Source organism: Penicillium taxi (genome assembly GCF_028828555.1).
Source record: "Penicillium taxi strain IBT 34144 chromosome Unknown utg000006l_segment0_segment0, whole genome shotgun sequence".
Classification (NCBI taxonomy): domain Eukaryota; kingdom Fungi; phylum Ascomycota; class Eurotiomycetes; order Eurotiales; family Aspergillaceae; genus Penicillium; species Penicillium taxi.
This window is the reverse complement of record NW_026643208.1, coordinates 1,542,376-1,561,271: the sequence shown is the minus strand read 5'-3', so window position 1 is coordinate 1,561,271 and position 18,896 is coordinate 1,542,376. Positions and strand designations below refer to the sequence as shown.

The 18,896-nt window shown below is 47.2% G+C and overlaps 9 protein-coding genes across 9 annotated transcripts; 4 read left to right on the top strand and 5 right to left on the bottom strand.

Annotated features, from left to right (window-relative positions):
- Position 1: 1 nt before the first annotated feature.
- On the bottom strand, positions 2–1,376 carry N7495_009686 (uncharacterized protein; the record flags this gene model as incomplete). The annotated part of the gene is made up of 2 exons (XM_057212337.1): positions 2–1,303; positions 1,362–1,376. The coding sequence occupies 2 exons, from the start codon at positions 1,374–1,376 to the stop codon at positions 2–4; spliced, it is 1,317 nt and encodes a 438-aa protein (XP_057059200.1).
- Positions 1,377–1,791: 415 nt separating this feature from the next.
- On the bottom strand, positions 1,792–3,172 carry N7495_009685 (putative monooxygenase; the record flags this gene model as incomplete). Its single annotated transcript, XM_057212336.1, has 2 exons — positions 1,792–2,870; positions 2,926–3,172. 2 exons carry the CDS (start codon positions 3,170–3,172, stop codon positions 1,792–1,794), a joined length of 1,326 nt encoding a protein of 441 aa, XP_057059199.1.
- A 558-nt stretch (positions 3,173–3,730) lies between these two features.
- Positions 3,731–5,388, bottom strand: N7495_009684 (uncharacterized protein; the record flags this gene model as incomplete). Its single annotated transcript, XM_057212335.1, has 2 exons — positions 3,731–4,890; positions 4,989–5,388. 2 exons carry the CDS (start codon positions 5,386–5,388, stop codon positions 3,731–3,733), a joined length of 1,560 nt encoding a protein of 519 aa, XP_057059198.1.
- Positions 5,389–5,879: 491 nt separating this feature from the next.
- N7495_009683 (uncharacterized protein) lies at positions 5,880–6,920 on the top strand (the record flags this gene model as incomplete). Its single annotated transcript, XM_057212334.1, has 1 exon — positions 5,880–6,920. One exon carries the CDS (start codon positions 5,880–5,882, stop codon positions 6,918–6,920), a length of 1,041 nt encoding a protein of 346 aa, XP_057059197.1.
- Positions 6,921–8,594: 1,674 nt separating this feature from the next.
- On the top strand, positions 8,595–11,484 carry chsA (chitin synthase I; the record flags this gene model as incomplete). The annotated part of the gene is made up of 2 exons (XM_057212333.1): positions 8,595–8,840; positions 8,911–11,484. 2 exons carry the CDS (start codon positions 8,595–8,597, stop codon positions 11,482–11,484), a joined length of 2,820 nt encoding a protein of 939 aa, XP_057059196.1.
- Positions 11,485–11,923: 439 nt separating this feature from the next.
- Positions 11,924–12,774, bottom strand: N7495_009681 (uncharacterized protein; the record flags this gene model as incomplete). Its single annotated transcript, XM_057212332.1, has 2 exons — positions 11,924–12,090; positions 12,156–12,774. The coding sequence occupies 2 exons, from the start codon at positions 12,772–12,774 to the stop codon at positions 11,924–11,926; spliced, it is 786 nt and encodes a 261-aa protein (XP_057059195.1).
- A 433-nt stretch (positions 12,775–13,207) lies between these two features.
- On the bottom strand, positions 13,208–13,590 carry N7495_009680 (thioredoxin family protein; the record flags this gene model as incomplete). The annotated part of the gene is made up of 2 exons (XM_057212331.1): positions 13,208–13,499; positions 13,562–13,590. The coding sequence occupies 2 exons, from the start codon at positions 13,588–13,590 to the stop codon at positions 13,208–13,210; spliced, it is 321 nt and encodes a 106-aa protein (XP_057059194.1).
- A 935-nt stretch (positions 13,591–14,525) lies between these two features.
- Positions 14,526–15,355, top strand: N7495_009679 (uncharacterized protein; the record flags this gene model as incomplete). Its single annotated transcript, XM_057212330.1, has 2 exons — positions 14,526–14,790; positions 14,847–15,355. 2 exons carry the CDS (start codon positions 14,526–14,528, stop codon positions 15,353–15,355), a joined length of 774 nt encoding a protein of 257 aa, XP_057059193.1.
- Positions 15,356–17,192: 1,837 nt separating this feature from the next.
- Positions 17,193–18,752, top strand: N7495_009678 (2-deoxyribose-5-phosphate aldolase; the record flags this gene model as incomplete). Its single annotated transcript, XM_057212329.1, has 4 exons — positions 17,193–17,245; positions 17,276–17,384; positions 17,441–17,624; positions 17,914–18,752. 4 exons carry the CDS (start codon positions 17,193–17,195, stop codon positions 18,750–18,752), a joined length of 1,185 nt encoding a protein of 394 aa, XP_057059192.1.
- Positions 18,753–18,896: the final 144 nt, after the last annotated feature.

Here is an 18,896-nt window from a genome sequence, read left to right as displayed (position 1 = left end):
TTTATGGCGTTTCGTCATCAAGCAGTTCCCACTCCATCGCTACTAACCAGCACCGATTTGCACCACCATTCTCAGGCGGTTCGGATGATAGAGAGGATTCTAGATCGACAGTCCATGTCAAGCCCCGGTGGATACCAAGCAGATTTCCTGGCTGTATTGTTCCGGTGCTCGGGGCAGATGGCCTCGAACGAGGCAGTCCCATGGCCACCAAATTGAAAACTTGCTTTTCATCTGATGGGGCACTTCTTGTTTCAGCTTGTATGAATGATAGCGGACCGGAGCTGGTATGCATATCCTGTCGGACAGAAATGACACGTGCAGACATGTGATATCGACTAGGGTCATTACGAGACTCAACGGGCACCAGGGTAGTAGCAATTGGCTCATGCTTGGATCCCATTTCGAGAATCCAGCTACGCACTTCAGCGGCCATTCCACCTGGTGTATAGCTCGGTGCTCCAGAACGAGGTCGACCACGACGACGCAGGGTACGTGAAGAAGGTGAGAACGGTGCGGGAATACTCTCATTTACCGCAGATGGTGATGGTGAGCGAGGGAGAACAAAAGCCAATTTCCTTCTTTCGGGTTGTGGAGTCTCCTCAGGAGCAGAGGGTGTCTCTGCTCGAAATATAGGCTGGTTATTGGGTAGCTTCTTTGTTGATAGCATAAATCGAGGCTTGCTGCGGAAAGGTGTTACTGAGTTCCCTGGAGTTGATAGAATTGACGCAGTTGGTCTTTTGTAGACATTCGGTCCTGTATGTAGCTTTTGCGCCAGTGGTTGTTGCTCTTCGGTCGAAAGTCGCTGGCGCTTTGTGTCATCCTGAATGGATCGAAAGGGAGAATTTTCCTGGACACTCAGGAGCCCATGAGTGGAGAATTCGTCTGGTGGTGTGCTGTGTATGGCATCACCAGCCAATTCCGTCGTATCAATTCCCTGAGCAATACTATCTCTAGGCAGTTCTCCATCGTCAGAGTCTTCGATAATATCTCTCTGTCGGTGCGGATTAATGGTGCTGAAAGACTGCGCTGGGGTATGTGCATTATCTCTAAGCAGCTCGCCATCGTCCGAATCCTCAATTAAATCCCTTTGTGGACGCGGAAAAATATTCCTTTTCTGCGCTAGTGTACGCGCTGGAGTAAATGCAATGGGAGTAGTCGATGGCGCTTCGTCATCATCGTCTATATCTAATTCGTTGTTCTCTGCTACTACCTGGGACAATATGAAGCGCGGAGAATTCGCGAATTGGGGATTAACGCGCCGAGCGGGCGCATAGCGGCGGGACACGCGGAATGGAGATGGAGTCTGATATCGAAAGCATAAGCAAACAGACTTCTAGTCATTCAAGAGCGGGTAGCTTTACTCCCGGTAAAGGCATTGAATTAAAAGTCCGTCAATTAAGTTGTTATCAGTAGAATTATTGCGCAGCATGCAGCATTGAAATGGTAGGGGAGCCTTGAGTTGGAGATGGAAATGGGGATTGCGGGGATCAGGCCATGCCTAATTTATACCGCCTGGGCTGCGCCAAGCGCCTTGAGCCTCTCCTTTCTGATAAGATCAAAGATGGTATCAAAATTAGCCAAAAAAAAAAAAAAAAAAAAAAGAAAGAAATCTAAAAAATGAGGCCGGAGACGAAATTTTTTAAACTTTATGAACAAAATTATCTAAAATTCAACCACTTTTCGAAGAGTATACTACAACAAAATGTACAGCCCAAATTTCTCTCAGTCCAGCGCCAATGACAAGTTTAGCCAAAAACTATTCACAAAATGTATGAGTTGAACGTCCCAAGGTTACATCTGCGAGAAGTATTCCTCAAACTTGTCCTCGGTTACCTGGATGCAGTCAAAGCCATAGATATTGCGTTGGACATCGGCGTCAGCCCACTTGTCCGGAACAGGACCCTTACCAGCTTTCAGAGCAGCAAACTGGCGATCGCGCTCTTCCTTGGCAGCGCCATCACCTAAGTGCAGAGCGCGGCCAGAGGCAGAAGCCATGTCGACCAGCGTCTCAGCGCGGCTCTTACGCACCTTCTCATACACGCGGAGAGCTTTGTTGATGGATTCCGGGGTGGTGTCTGGGAGACGGGAGAGTACAACAGCGAGTACACCACCATCTTCAATGGCCTGGGCAGCACCTTGGGCCAGATGAGGAAGAGTCGGGTGGCAGGCATCGCCAACCAGGGCGACGTTGTCATGAATCCAGGTAGGGAGAGGGTCGTGAACACGCAGTTTCCACTCGCAAACTTCGCCTTCGGGAACATAATCCAGCATGCGCTGCACCATCGGGCAGAAGTCAGAGAAGACACGTTTCATGGCTGACTTGTCGCCCTTGGTGGTGTAGGTGGCGTTGGTAGCAGCTGCGAAGTTTGTATCGGGCTGCGTGGTAGAAATATTGTAGATCTGATTGCTGGAAACGGCGTAAGCGATGATGTGGCGCTTCTCTCCAATCCAGCGAGTTACACGTGTACTGTTAATGAGTTCTAGAAGCTCGGGGTCATCCTTGATCTGCTCCTTGTGGATCATGATCCGGTAAGCGGCCTGGTTGGTGTCTTTAACAGCGCTGTTAACGCCCAGAAGAGAGAGCATAGCATCTCGGGTCTGACTCTTAATACCATCGGCACCTAAGAGTACATCGCACTCGACTTTGTAAGGCTCACCACCATCACGGGGTGTAACAGTAAACGATGGGCGCGAACCGAATGTAACCTCGGATGCCGTGGTAGCGAAGTGGAACTTGATAGGAGTCTCCAAACATCCTTTGTATAGGCCATTGGACAGCGAAGCCCGGTGACCAACCATGTGCTTGTAACCATATGTCTTTTCGATATATTGTAGATTGACGTGTGCCAGCTCGCTGTTATCAGCACCCACTGTTGACATATTCGTTAGAAAGTCCGCTTTTTTAACCAGTCCCTCGCGACGTACCCCGCACAGATGTTTCTTCAATGTTCACAGCTTCGGCCTCAATGGCCCTCCAGACACCAAGTCCGTCCAAGACACGGGCCATGTTGGGCGCAAGCTGGATGCCGGCACCGACGAAACCCAGATCATGAGCAGTCTCATATACGTCAATATTTTTAAATCCACGCTTGGACAGACCTAGAGCACAGGTCAACCCGCCCATGCCAGCACCCAGAATGGCGATTTGGAGATCCTCGGGAGTCTTGGCCATTGTGTTGGATTTATTGGGACGTTATCATAGGTATTACAGAAGAGAAGAGAGAACGAAGAGATTAGAGAATTGAAGAAGAGGGGATAGTTGGCGAGAATATTGAAAAAAGTAGTCCTTAATTAGTTAAGATTCCAAATTCCAGCTCTGACGTTTTGTAGAAAGAAAATAGTAATGACGAAGTCCGGCTGAGATATTTCCCGCTTCTCCCACAATCGAGGGGAGAACGGCAATGCAACCACCTCGCCTTCTATCATCCTTTATCCGCTGTTGAATCTTTATTCCAAAATCTACAGTTTGGTCCTGGGACATTTAAGTTGCCAATTCATTGCGACGTATTACGTACTTCTCTCATCTGCCGGGCCGGTCAATGGAACTATTCAGCATATAGAACGCCACTTCATATTTCATCATTGCCGCAATTCAATATATTTTCAATTGAAGCTTCAAATGGTAAACTGAGAGTGTTTGAATATTCAGTCATGTTGGTATTGTAAAGCACGCTCGTCTATGTACTATTCTGTAAAGTCAATATATGCATCAAAAGAATCAAAAGAACCTTCAAGGACGGAATCCACCCCAATAACCTTCTCCATCAAAGTCATATGGATTTGACGCATCCCTGCATTTCGGGTGCTCGTAATCAGAGACTGTTCCCATGGGCCAAATAGGCACCACGCAGATCTCATTATCTGCGCAGCCACGGCACTGTTTCCATGTTGTCCAGTCTAATTCTTCAACCAAAGCTTGCACTCTTTTCACCGCAGACTTGAGGTCACTTTCAGCCCCGGCATCCAATAGTGTGGAGCACACCTTGTGAGCAACAGCGTGTACTGCACGAGCAGACACAGTTGGCGCAGTTTGGAGCTGTAGCGGCAGGAATTGGGTTGCGCACCGCTCAGCCTCCTCTGTCGAATCTCGTGCACTGTAGTCAATGAACGGGGACAAAAGTATCTCGATATGCTCCTGCAAACTTTCAATAGACAAGAACTTGCCTGAGGCAAGATAGGATAGCTCGTCGCTGTACCGCGTCAAGATCATATCGGTGGTAGCCTGCCAGTTCCAGGAAATTTCTGTCGCATCCGTAGTCAAGATCATGGAAGAGAGTTCCTTCTGGATAGTAGTCAGGTCTGAAGTGTTGAGGTGTTTCAGACGAGGGAGAGTGGTGCTTTCAGGGAACAGGTCTAGCTCGTACGCAAACGCAGACACAAACTTGTCATAGTTCAGGGAAACGCGGTTTGCGCCGATTCCATTGTACCGCGCTGCAACTGCGCGCATCCATCGCGACGAGTCAGGTCCATGACCACCAGGTCCACCAGGGCCACCACCAGGGCCACCTGGGCCGCCAGGTGGACCTCCAGGACCCTTTCTCTTGTTCTCATAATCACGACGGGAAGGAGGGTGCGGCCGTTTATCTTTACCCATTGCGCCAGGTTGGTCAGAGGAATTGACCTGGATAATGCGGATGGGCGTCAAGTCACGCTCGAATTTACATAGAATAATCTCGAAGCCAGCCTCCATACGAAGCAGACCGTCGATACGACCAGCCCATTCGTCTTCGGCCATTTCACAGGCTTTCTTCGCACGGTCGCCTTCTCCACCCATTCCGCGATTTTCTTCAATAGTTCCATTGAACAAGAGCACATCCTGCGAGTCAAGGGTTCCCTTCTTCGTCTTCGCCGCAGACATTCCGTCGACGTAGAGCAGGCGAAGAGGCTTGGCTGCAGCATATGTATGAAGGTATCCACCCTCATTTTTTACCTCGCGTTCATCAAATGGGGGGGTCCGGGAGGTCCCCTATCGCTACGACGGAGCTCACCACGGTGCCCCTCAGGCCCCTTTCTATTCTCGCCATCTGGGAAAGGTGGTCCGCCATGCCCATCCTTGTCATCGTCACCATTATGTCCGCCTGGAGGAGGACCATGCGGCCGCGCAAATACCATAGCGTGCTCGGGTTCAAAAGCGAGCCACTCGGTTCCAATCACAGGACTCGACTTGGATGTACCGTGGTAGAGCTGGGTACCTGCAGGAACGGTCGCAAGAAAGAAGGACATGCCGTTGTGATGCAGCGACGAGCCCCATTGGCGCAAGGAGTCGTGGATCGTGTTGAAAATGTGGTTTGCATTCACGATGACGGAATCGCTGCTTGAGAGATCTTGAGTTGCCGCCGATATGCTCAGTAGCGAGCATATCGATAGCAAGGTGAGTCGAGAACGCATTTGGTAAAAGGTCTTCTTTCCTTATCCGAGGTTACGAATAGCCAGAACTGAGAAGTCTGGCGACTTCAGGTTCGCGATGGACTCAAGATAGAAGTATCAGCCCAGCACCCCTTTAGGCTTTGATGGAGAATCAAAAATTAATAAGCTATCGTGTTAGCGCACGTTTATCTGATGTGTAGGACTGGTGGACGCGTAAGCGCGCCACGAATCCACTCTTCTTTCCAGTAATGAGTCAAAGTGGAGGCTATTCAATATTTATTTTCACTTGGCTAGTTAGTGCATAGTTGAAAGTGGTCCGATAAGCATCATGGGTCACAAAGATACGAAAAGGCCAAACATGCATTGCCATTTAAAATCAAGATTTAACAGTGATATCCAATTTTTCCATAATAGTCCACAGTAACTTTAGCCACGTGGGCCTCGGTTCGACGGCATCGCGATAAGAACTCTAAAGCTAATATTGAACCTCACTCAATCCTCCCTATCTACAAATGACTTCTCACTCTCTCCGTACCACTGCTCGCTCATTTGTTCAAGCTCAGTCTCGCTCACGCTCACTTCTTTTAACCTTTGATGCCTTTGACACACTCTTCCACCCGCGTCAACCTGTGCCAGAACAATATGTCTTGACAGCGAACGAATTCGGCCTCTCCGGTAGTGCCCTAACCCCTCAGAAGTTCAAAGCAGCCTTCAAGCATGTCTTCCATAAGCAAGTCACCCTGTACCCAAACTATGGCCGCGCAGATGTTCTGTGTGGTAAGTACGGTGGTCCGAGGCAGTGGTGGGAGGAAGTAATCCGCAGAAGCTTTACCCACGCATTATCCGCAGACTCGACGCAGAAATCAGATATTGAGAATACACATCTGCCAGATGGATTAGTAGATGCTCTACTCAATCGCTTTGCGGGCGCAGAAGGCTATATGCTCTACCCCGACGTAGCGCCATTTTTTGCGCGAATGCGTGAGTTCCGAGCATCCCAGGTGAAAGGCGGTCGCTTCAATAATGTGATCATCGGCGTGATATCCAACTCTGATGATAGGGTGCCGGCAGTGCTGAAAGCACTCGGTTTGCGTGTTTCTGATATGCGTGCTGATCAGGACCGGTCTAGTGTGGAGTTGCCTGGCTTTGAAGAACGATCTACTGAAAAAGAAAGCGGCACGCAAGAGTCGATTCCTAGTATAGCCAATCAGTATTCTCGGCCAGATTCAGGTAATGATCTGGATCTGATTATCACTAGCTATGAAGCTGGAGCTGAAAAACCGAATCGCTTGATATTTGATGTTGCGAGGCGGCAAGCTTTATTGATGGCACTAGATGGCGAGAATTTTCCTCGTGGGACACCTACAAATCTGGATGAACATGGTGCTTGGACTTGTGTACATGTAGGAGATGATTACCAGAAGGACTATATTGGTGCGATTGATGCTGGTTGGCAGAGTTACTGGCTGCCTCGCGGAAATGGGCAACATTCTCCAGCGAACAAGATATCTTCGTTGATGGATTTGATTCATGAATTAGAACTAGGTTCTTGAGTATGATAACAATATAACTGACAGTGTTATCGTTCATAGCAATCTGGAAGGCCATGCCCAAGGAGGTTGATTCAACCTTGGAACATTCAAACTTCGAATAATTGAACAAATCCTTTTTGAATTGGTTTTTTTTCAACTGCATGTCATTAAAGTGTTATGGAACAATGTAGTTTCTTCCTTCACATCAGTTTTGCGTAACGTTTTTCAGGGCATATGCTGTTTCCAGAACTTGGGAAACTATAATTGATTAGCATCAGACTATTTAGAGCATCTTAAAAATGAATGACTTGCTAAGGACGTCTGGGAGAGCAAGAACGTCTGGTAGCACTGTGTTATCGCTAATCTAAAAGATTCGGGTATTGGGAAGCCTTCATATTGCCGCTCTTTCTAGTTTCTTATAGAACAAGAAATTGACACAACTTAAGGCCATCAAAAAGTATCTAGGATATTCACGAATAAACAGAATTATAGCGCCTAATGCTCCTTGAGGTATAGACTAACTTCGTAAGCGTGCTGCCAGAGGGCCTTACTAATAACTGTATCACGGACTAAATCTGAACAGCTCAGCCTGAGCCTGGACTAAAATTTACTCAGTTAGCCTGAATTAGTCTGACTCTGCCCTCATTAAAGCAGCGGAATCTGGAATAAGAAATCCCCACCTAGCAGAGGAAATGTATACGGAGTAACTACCTACGTCGTAGGTATTCTTCTACGCTAAAATTGATGTAACCCGCAACTCACAAGATAAGTTCAGGTAATACAGCCACACAATCAGGTATCAGTAATAAAATGCTTATTGTTCATAAACGGTACGGTGATATGAACTACAAAATAAGAGAACCAATTAGCTACAGAAATCACATGATTGTATACTTCGTATTCTAAAAAAAGAATAAGAATGATGCACTGCCACAAGTGGGCGCAGTTGAAGTGGCGTAGGAGTCCGTGCCATTGGTTGGCCCAGTGATGGCAACGATGTGGTGGATATTCCCCATTCAACTTTTATTATGGATCTTGTTATTGTTGACAACGTTGAGTTTTCATGACGTTGTTCTTCTCCTTGATTAATACTTGACTCATATTGCTTTTGTGTATACTTGAGCCTGACCTTTGACCCACTACTGCGGCAGTGCGGGTCATATGCAGCATCGCCTATTTGTCCCTCTTCAATCTCTCCGATCTTTGCGAACATAAGTCAACTCTTTTGAGAAATTATTTCTTTTTCTCACTTGAGACATCTGAAGTTCCATCTCACTTCCATATTCATCTCGTTGGTGCATCCTGAAAGTCTAACTCGGGCCGAGTGTTTGAGAACAGTCGGACAGGTTTGAGACTTTCCAATCAATAACGCTGAACCTGGGATCTGCCACCTGCACTTCTTGGTGTAATCAATCTGCGACCAGGGCTCCAACTTACACCATCAAATTTGGGGCGGGTTCATTTCGCTGAGCTCCATCCTCCCCCACAAGAGCACCAGGCATCATGTCCTATAACCGAGTTGGTTAGTTCCCCTCATCTTTTTCATGGTTGCCTTCCACCCAGCGAGATATAATCTTTTGCGTCTGCATTATCTACCCGCACTATACGCATAGTGGTGGAGCGTGCTTACGCAACTGGTCTATTGTGTCTTACTTGGCAGACTTTGGAATACCATTGGATCATATTCAATCTAACATGCCCGTAGATCCCTTTGGGGACGAGCACCACACACCCATCATGAATCCCTCCCAACTGACTAGCTATACCAATCGTACACCATCACCGGAGCGACAGCGACAGCACAGTACCTACCAGTCACCGGAGCGACAGAGCGTCTATTCACCCGAAAGACAGCAGAGCTATCAGCTTCAGGATAATCCATATGGAACTCATGCGCACTTGCACATGCCATCAATTGATCGTCTTGCTGAGCAACCTACTGTGAGTTTTGCGAGAGAATTGTGTTGTAGTAGGAAATGACGGGGGAAAAAATGCTGACTGCCTTTGCCAGTACTCAGTCGAGCATGTCCATCATAACTCTTACAGCGGCTACAGTGAACCTCCATCCTACGCTTATGAACCCGACTACGCAGTCGATCCCGAGGCGCATCATGACGCCTATTTCACTCAACCCTACGAACCAAACGTCGAACCGCCTGCGCAAGAAGATTATGATCTAGGTCACTACCCAGATGGCCGCCACCAATCTTATGATGACAATGCTCCTATGCTGGAGCACGAGGCGGACCAAGGGGAAAACCCTTTTGGTCCAGACTACAATCCCGGGTATGAAGATGAGCCACGCCCGACGCCCAGTCCTGCTCCCATTAGGCGCTGGAAAACCGTCAAAGAAGTGCAGCTTTTCAACGGCAACCTGGTCTTGGATTGTCCTATTGCGCCGAGACTGCTGAGCCAGGTACCACATGCGGAGGCACCTGGTCGTGACGAGTTCACCCACATGCGGTATTCCGCCGCAACCTGTGACCCGGCTGATTTCTTTGAGGAGCGATTCACTCTACGTCAAAAGCTGTTTGCGAAGCCGCGCCATACGGAGCTCTTCATTGTTGTGACCATGTACAACGAAGATGACTTCCTATTCGCACGGACCATGTCCGGTGTCTTCAAGAACATTGATCATATGTGTAATCGTACATCCAGTAAGACCTGGGGCAAGGACGCATGGAAGAAGATCGTGGTTTGCGTTATTAGTGACGGCCGTGCGAAGATTAACCCCCGAACTCGTGCTGTCCTGGCTGGTCTGGGTTGTTACCAAGATGGAATTGCTAAGCAGCAGGTCAATGGCAAAGATGTCACGGCCCATATCTATGAGTACACCACCCAAGTTGGCTTGGAGATCAAGGGCACACAAGTTCACCTGAAACCGCGAGCGGGTCCTCCAGTCCAGATGATTTTCTGTCTCAAGGAAAAGAATCAGAAGAAAATCAACTCTCACCGTTGGTTCTTTCAAGCATTCGGTCGTATTTTGGATCCGAATATCTGTGTCCTGCTTGATGCCGGTACTAAGCCCGGCAGAGACTCGATTTATCATCTATGGAAGGCTTTCGATGTGGAGCCGATGTGCGGTGGTGCCTGTGGTGAAATCAAGGTCATGCTTTCAGCCGGCAAGAAGCTGCTGAATCCGTTGGTTGCTGGTCAAAACTTTGAATACAAGCTCAGTAACATTTTGGACAAGCCTTTGGAGTCTTCCTTTGGTTTCATTTCCGTGTTACCTGGTGCTTTCTCCGCATACCGATTCGTCGCACTACAGAATGACAAGAATGGACAGGGCCCTTTGGAGCGGTACTTCCTGGGAGAAAAGATGCACGGTGCCAATGCGGGTATTTTCACAGCCAACATGTATCTGGCCGAGGATCGAATCCTGTGTTTCGAGATCGTGTCTAAACGAAAATGCCGCTGGCTGCTTCAGTATGTTAAGTCGTCGACTGGTGAAACCGACGTGCCCGACCGTATGGCCGAGTTCATTCTGCAGCGTCGTCGCTGGTTGAACGGTAGTTTCTTTGCTGCTGTGTACGCCATTGCACACTTCTACGAGGTCTTCCGCAGTGATCACAGCTTCCTTCGCAAGCTTGCGCTGATGATCGAGTTCGTTTACCAAACTATTTCGATGATCTTCGCTTGGTTTGGCATTGGAAACTTCTTCTTGGTCTTCCACATTCTTACGACATACTTGGGTGATGATAAACTCCTCGGTACTGCCGGAAAGATATTGGGCATTGTTTTCGAATGGTTATACCTCGCGACACTGGTGACTTGTTTCGTCCTCGCTCTCGGCAATCGACCTGGCGGTTCAAACAAATTCTACATGACGATGGTGTACTTCTGGATCTGCATCATGATATACCTGTCATTCGCCGCCATATTTGTTACAGTCAAGTCTATTGAGGAAACAGTGGCAGAAACCCACTTCACAGTAAGCATGCTGTTTACAAACAAGACATTCTTCTCAATCGTCGTGTCGCTCGGCTCAACCTGGGTCATGTGGCTTATTGCATCCATTCTCTTCTTGGACCCGTGGCACATGTTCACCTGTTCCATCCAGTACCTTCTGTTAACACCAACCTACATCAACGTGCTCAACATCTACGCCTTCTGCAACACTCACGATATTACATGGGGTACCAAGGGTGATGACAAAGCGGAAAAACTGCCATCTGCCCACTTGAAGCCTGGCGGCAAGGTCGACGTCAACATTCCCCAGGACGACGGCGATCTGAACGCGCAGTACGAAGCTGAACTTGGCAAATTTGCCATGAAACCACCAAAGGAAGTTCCCAACATCACCGAGGAGGACCGTCAAGCAGACTACTACAAGGGATTCCGCAGTGCCGTTGTATTGGCATGGGTATTCTGCAATTTTGCCCTCGGTGCGGTTGTGCTTAGCGCCGCTGGTCTACAGACATTTGATGAGACCAGTAGTACCGACGGTCAAAACACTGATACGACCCAGAATCAGCGTTCTCTTATCTACATGGAGGTCGTTCTGTGGAGTGTGGCCGGACTTTCGATGATCAAATTTGTGGGTGCGATGTGGTACCTAGTTGTTAGGGCGTTCCGAGGTGTTTGATTTCAGCAGTTTTTGGAAGTGACGATTGTGCTTCGTTCAGCCTTTTGTTTTCACGATAGATATCCTTTCCCGCCATTGAAGTTGATACCACGGCTGGCCCGGTCTGGTTTGGAACTGCGCATGCGCTACGAACTTTTTTACTTTTTTTTTTACTTTAACGACTACCGTATGTTCATGGTGAAAGATTTTGATCGCATTTCCTTGTCATGTTTGATCTTTTTTTTTTTTTTTTTTTTTCACAAGCCGACGGATGCATGTTGAGAGTGGGTTTGTATTGTACCTGTAGATACGAGTTGAGTCTTTCTCCATTCCGGATGGAATGGAGATCATATAGATTATCTGGGCCTGCCTAATGATACAAGTAAACAAAACTACCCTTCAAATATACTCCAAAAATGAAAAATCCAAGATCTATCCATGGAACACAATTCATCCAAAATCAAACAGTCTGATTCTTTGAATGAACACACAATGCGATCCCACCCAACACAAGAACCAACCCCAACCAAGTCTCCTTAGCAATGACCTTGCGATCAACATACCACTCCCCAAGTACAGTGAAGAGGAATGCACTCGAATTAACAAGCGGTACCGTCAAAGAAAGTTCTAAGAAGTATTAGCCCAGCCCAGCACAGTAAAAAGCAGTTACTCCATAACAATAAACCACATACCATGCTTGCCAACAAGCAAGAAGAACCAGATACTCCCAGTCAAATTGATGACTAGCGGAATAGAATATGCAGGTGTCCGAAGCAGATTAACAACAGTCCAAAAAACAGAAACAATCTTCGAGCGCAACCAAGACCGCGAGCTAGATGGAGAGGCAGAAGTAGACACTGGCAGTAGCACATCATCCTCGTCATCGCCCACTGCAGCGGCATTGGCATCGACAGTAGCATTAGCGTTCTCCCCAGCTTTGCGCTGAGCACTACTACTCCTCCTTCTCACAGTCTCAGTCGGAATTTCATCCATATAATGCTGCTCCTCATCACCAACGCCACCCATCAACCTCTGCTCAGCACCATGCTCAGAATCATCCCAATCCTCCAGCTGCGCGTTTGTGTTTATGTTGTTCGTGTTTGGCTCAGCAACAGAGCGCGATCTCGATCGTTCAGGACTTGAAGCGCTATTTCCCGCCTTCTGTCTCTCCTGTCGCGCATTGAAGTCTGCGGCCGCGCGCCTGATAAAGGGGGTTGTGAAGCCCCATGCTACACCGACAAGGAGGAAGGAGAGCACGTAGTTGAAGACTGAGGGCTCTGGCTCGCTGGGTACTATGTCGCCTGGGTCCATTTTGGCTGTCTGCTCGCGTTGATGGTTGGAGCGGGTTGCCGATCCGCGGATGCTATGGGGCTTGTGATTCACGCGGTCTGTGCGTCTTGATAAGATCGTTATCTGATAGTATCGATGTTGGATATTTTTACTTGTTACTCAATACTCCATGTTGAACTTCAAGTCTGGACTCTATGTGGACCTTGGTATTATGCATGCATGATGCCCAGATGTATTTATTGATAAAGATACTTTAGTGATTATTTCTAGAACCTCAAAATATTCCAGCTGGAGGTTAGAACTTGATATCAACCTTCGAAGACGAGAAGTATGTACGCTATACAATAGAAGTGGCAATTTTGACCAACTTCTATGAAAACTTTCCTGAATACACAAGCCCCGAATGAAGAGAGATTAACATTGAAACTATGGGAAGTTCTTAGGTCACACTAACTCATTTGTGCTCCCTGATCAAATTCTCAATCTCATTCGCGTCCGCTCCCACATAATCAGCGATCTTCTCATCACCCTTGAAGAAGTAAAAGGAGGGCATAGCACGAATTCCTAGCTCTTGGGCAAGGTCTTCTTCCTCATCAACATCAAATTTGGCAAACTTGACATCAGGATACTTATGGCTCCATGCTTCCACTTTAGGGGAGATAGCATTGCAAGGACCACACCATATAGCGAAGGCCTCGACAACAACCAGTTGCTCACTGCTGATAAGATCGAAAAATGCAGGCTTGCTATAAAGAGTTGTTTGATCAATGATTTGTTTATTGTCTTAGCATTGAGGGAGTCTACCTACCCCTTGACGATTTGAACGCTGTCAGCCATTGCGATATGAAAATTGGGTTGCAGCTGAGATTTTCAAAGGATTCAAATTTGAAGTGTGAAGTTTCAAAGTTAAGATCAAATGTAAGACCAAAGCTTTATTCAAATGGGCTATTCAAACCTTGATATCAAGAGGTAAACGTCATCAAGAGTGCGGGGTATGATTACCTAGGTATATGCATAGATAACTAGGTGGCCTAGAGTAGTAACCCTACCTAGGTACGTATATAGGTAACCCGGTAGCACAGATCCACAGGTATCGGAAGGCATATAGGCATGTAAGGTTGCCGGGTAGGTAAGAACCCAAATAACAAACTCGGGTCCTAGTCTGGGTAGGAAACCTTGGAATGTAAGATGCTCATGAATATCTATCTAGGACCAGTGGCTATCAGATACGGCTGGATTCCAAGGTTGAAAAAACATAAGAATTATGTTTAATAAATAAAAAGAAGGGTTTAGTAGATACCTAAATAGGCATAACCTGATCTTTTTGAATCTCAACCAATCCCGCAGGATTCACCTTCCGCATTTGGTTTTTTCAAAGGCCAGACCCTACATACATGTAATACTCCTATATTGTCCACAGAAAGGCTCATACGGCCGACGGCCCATGGCCCATCTACTCCTTCAATTGTGCCGCGTTTCATATTATTCCCTTGAAAAAATTTGCTTGCAATAAATTAGATATTTTGGATCTGTCTTATATAGTTCTAATATTCCTGTACTTAACTGGCTACCTCAGAAGGGCATTTGGCTCATTAGAATTTCTTTCGTCCCTACATACTTCAATCAAACCTTGAAGCCCTTTTTGGATACCTTCTCTACAATTGACACCTAGCAAGCGTTGAACAGAGTGTTTTGAGCCACACACTTTCCATCAAAAACTGAAATTCTGTTCAAACTATCCACCGGTCCAATTTTCCAGTTGACCTGAACAAATGCGGCTTTTCACCCTGCTACAAGCCCTCTTAGTGGTCTCTGTAGTTGCCAATCCTTTAGGCCCAAAAGATGTCCAACCTATTGAGAAACGAGAAAACCCGAGAGTTATAGGAACGGGGTTTAATTCTCAGCAGAGGCTTCAGATCAGAGATGCATTATCAGACATCCTCCACATGACGCATTATGTCTTGTCTGCATCCGATGATGTTGTGAACTATATTTTGCCAAAGTATTTCCGTGCAGACGACAAGACTGCAGTGACTGGTTAGTTGGACCCTTGAGGGATCTTTATATCTGGGTAAAAGCTGACCGACCCCAAGATGTTTTTAGAAAAATTGCTGGGTCTGATTATTCCGGCGCCTCTGTGCTGAGACGCCTAACCATTAAGGCTGACCAGAACGACCCATATGTAACGGACTCGGACCGAGAAGAGGATGATGCATTGGTTATAAATGGTGAAGGTGCCACCCCACGTCTGGTTATATTCCCCGAAGCATTCAAAAAAGGTGGTATTGATAAACCTTACTCCGGTGTCTCTGCCGTAACCTGCAATTCTATCGGGGCTGCAGTGAGTGAGAATATGGAAACGCTAGCTAGCGTGATTTTGCATGAGTATATGCATTACAAAGCCTTGGTAGTTCCACCACTAAGATCCTCACCCATGGATCTCGAAAATGGGTACGGGCCCTACAATACCCGATTTGTACTTCCGAAGAACCAGGCTATCCACAACGCCGATAGCTTCGCTTGGTATGCGCTTGAGCTTTACTGGACCATGAAGTGCGGACGTTATTTTCAGGACCCTGAGAATTGTCTGGTGTATTACTAGTCTTTCGCATACCGCAGGCCTTATTGCTTTAGGTTGTTGATCCCTCTAGCATCTTTTTTAAATACCGCTCCGCTGGCCCTCCGGGGGCCACTGCCGTGGAGACGGTCAATATGGAACCATGCTCAATTCCATGCTCAATTTCATACTCAATTCCATACTCAATTCCATACTCAATTCCATACTCAATTCCATACTCAATTCCATACTCAATTCCATACTTAGTTCCAAGTTTAAAACCATACTCATAGTCAATTCTATACGTAATACCAGGGAACCCACAGTCGCAGCGAAAGACTTCAGATCTACACCCCAATTACCATCAATTAGAATTCCATTTTTATAAATAGGTACAGGTCTTCTCCAGGGCTTTAGCTGCCAAGGTTACTGGGATTGCAAAGGTCTGCTTGTTGTTTGATTGTGTGGTTTCAAGGCTTACCTTTTTCCTTCCTAACTAGGCACAATATACTTAGGTAGCTCAGGATTCTACCTGACTTTCCTCTTTTGAACACCTTTAAGTATTTGTAGCGTCAAAAATGATGGGCAGTTCTTTTCAGACTTGATCTCATCCATCACATCTTATTCCTGGATCCCTATGAACGTGTCATTCGAGAAGGGATTTAATATTTTGAAGTTGAGTTTGCTAATCAAGAAATTATAGTCTTGTCGCGTGACCTGACTCTCAACTCTCAATCTGTTTCACCTGCGAAAGTCCAAGTGCGCTTGTAGCAAAGTAAAAGGAGTATCTCCATGGAGACGTCGAGGGAGAAAGGAGGATCGTGCCGAACAAATAGCTCCTTTCACATCCCATGGCGTCTGGTATTATCCGAGGCGTGAGCCGAAAAGATCTGTTGAAGGGATTTCTTAATATAGTTCGCGAACAAGCCATCAAGGCCCGTGGCAACAAGGATCAGCTCATTATTCTCATATTTTCTCCATGAGACAACGCGCTGTGAAACTGGAGATGGGGCATTCTCGGATAATGCAAAAAGGACCCTGCCAATATTATGCTACAGCACATGCGCCATAATTTCCTGCGAGAGCTATCGGTAGCTCCCATTATAATAGCCTGTTACTCTAGCTGTGGTTGGGGAATCCTCTCTTCAATGCCACGGCGATCACGTATGTGGATATGTATAGTCTTCCTCCTGGCAACTTAGCCGGAGCATCACTCGAGCGAGCGCCAGTTTAGCCGCGTCGGCAATCCTTCAGTGTTTACGTGATACCGATATTCCTGATGATGTCACGCAGGAGCCCACCTATATCAGCCTTGTCCACTCAATGTTCGAGTTTGCTTGAGACAAGGAAGGCTTTCTTGGCACGAACCAGACAATTTGTTTTTCCGCAAAGGATGACAAGTGGGAAATGCACTATCGGAGTCGTCTCGGGCTAATATTGAGATCATCCCGCGAGAGATGGGAGCAAGGTCCCGGCTGACACATGGGCTCTCAATATTCTTCTGCCTCAGTCAGAGACAGAAACTTTCCTTCCCTCTGAGTCTTTATCCAGGCCCTGACACTGCAGAATCCAACGTCGCGCTTCCAAATTGTGTCCGCCGGCTCATCCACATGAAGGAGGTGTTGTAGCATCCCGTATGTCCACCATTTCTCTAAACTCTCACCATGTACTCTGTCTACCTAAAATCAATGTCAGATCTAGATTCAATCTTAGGTTTACTGGTCGTGAGATAACTAGAGGTGGTGATTGCTTATAAATCTTCCCGAAGTTCATTACATACCTAAATAGGCAAAGCGTTATACTTTGGGTCCAAGCTTCATCTCCGATTAACTCCACCTCATCAATATCAACTTCCACCTCCTCACTCTATCCTACTGCCACCATGTCTTCAAAGCCCCAGAAAGTGTATATCTCCAAAGGTCAGACTCTGGATAGGTATGTCACTCTCAAATAATCCCGAAAGAGACCCATCTCACTGACTTTTATGAACAGCCTGCCGATCTCTGTTCGCTTGACCCGCTTCTTTGAGAGCATCTACCTCTGCCTCGGCTTGTACTTAGTGACTCTCTTCTCCGTACGACGCCATTTTCAACCTCTGTGCTACTGTGACAATACTGACATGATTCACAGTTCGATCCGTACGCGACCGCTCAGCGTTCTCGGTTCAATAAATATGGTTCAAAGCCTACACCTGGTCGGCTGAATCGTGGCACGGGCTTCTTCGGTGGCGGTGGTGGAGGTGGTACTTCAGGTGGTGGCCCTCCACCCCCGGGTTCAGGGAGACCTATCGGGCGGGTAGATGATATTCGCGGAAGTGAGAGCTGTTGTGGCCGCTAAATTTACTGTCGGGCCAACTGAGGAGAGTGTAGCTGTTTTAAGCGCATACTGGAAATAGGCGTCTCTGCAGAGCTTCCCTGGAAAATCCCTGGCAATTTACCTCTTCGCGCTCTTTCTTCAAAATAACTCATCTGTAGCTGTTGGCCTCGGCCTGGCTCCCCAATCAAAAGTGTAAGACCGTTTTGATGACCTGCAGATTTCTCACGTGATTCTGCATCCCTAAATAAAGAGGGGAAATTCGACCTTGATATGAACTCTGGAAAAAGCTTGCGAACTCACCATGAAATCCCCACCGACAACCAATACCGAATGGAAAGAGCTGATCTCCAAGCTAATTGAGCGTATACCCCAAAACCTGGACACACCAAGAATCCCACAGAACATCCCCCAGCTAATCGACCACACGCTCCTAAGCGTCCCGGCAACGCCAGAACAAATCGACAAACTCTGTGCCGAAGCCAAAGAAAATGACTTCGCCTCTGTCTGTGTCAGACTGGAACACGTTGCACGAGCAGCGTCTCATTTAAAAAATACGCCCAACACCGTCGTAGCATGCGTCGTCGGATTCCATGAAGGAACCCAAGACACCAGCATAAAAGTGCAGGAGGCCGAATCGGCCGTTCAATATGGCGCGTCCGAGCTGGACATGGTGATCAACTGGCCTCTGCTCAAGGAGGGCGAGTACACGAAAGTTTACGATGATCTGATCGCTGTACGCAGTGCGGCACCCGCACCGGTGATATTGAAGGTTATCTTGGAGATCTCCCAATTGAACAGGGACCAAATCATCGCTGGAACGATCGTGGCGGGCACTGCTGGTGCTGATTTTGTGAAGACAAGTACCGGGTTCTGTGGTGGCGGGGCCACTGTCGACTCCGTGTCTTTGATGAGTCGCATTGTCGAGTCTTGCTTCGCTGGATGCAGGGTCAAAGCTAGTGGGGGAGTTCGTTCAGCGGTTGATTGTCTTTCCATGGCCAAGGCTGGGGCTACGCGCATTGGTACCAGTTCCGGAATCAAGATCGCAGAAGAAGTCAGCAAAGTTGAACTCTTAGGACAATTAGCGAGAAGTGAAGCACCAAGTGAATCATCTGGGCAAGCTTATTAGCTTAATTGGCTGGTATAACTCAAGTACCAGGCTGGAAAGGTTGTGTCAAAATCAAAGGCAGCTGGTATGCTTTCCACTTTCTTCCAATGGATATATGAGTTGAATTTTTTTTACAATGTTTGCGTTTAACTCCATAGCTATGAA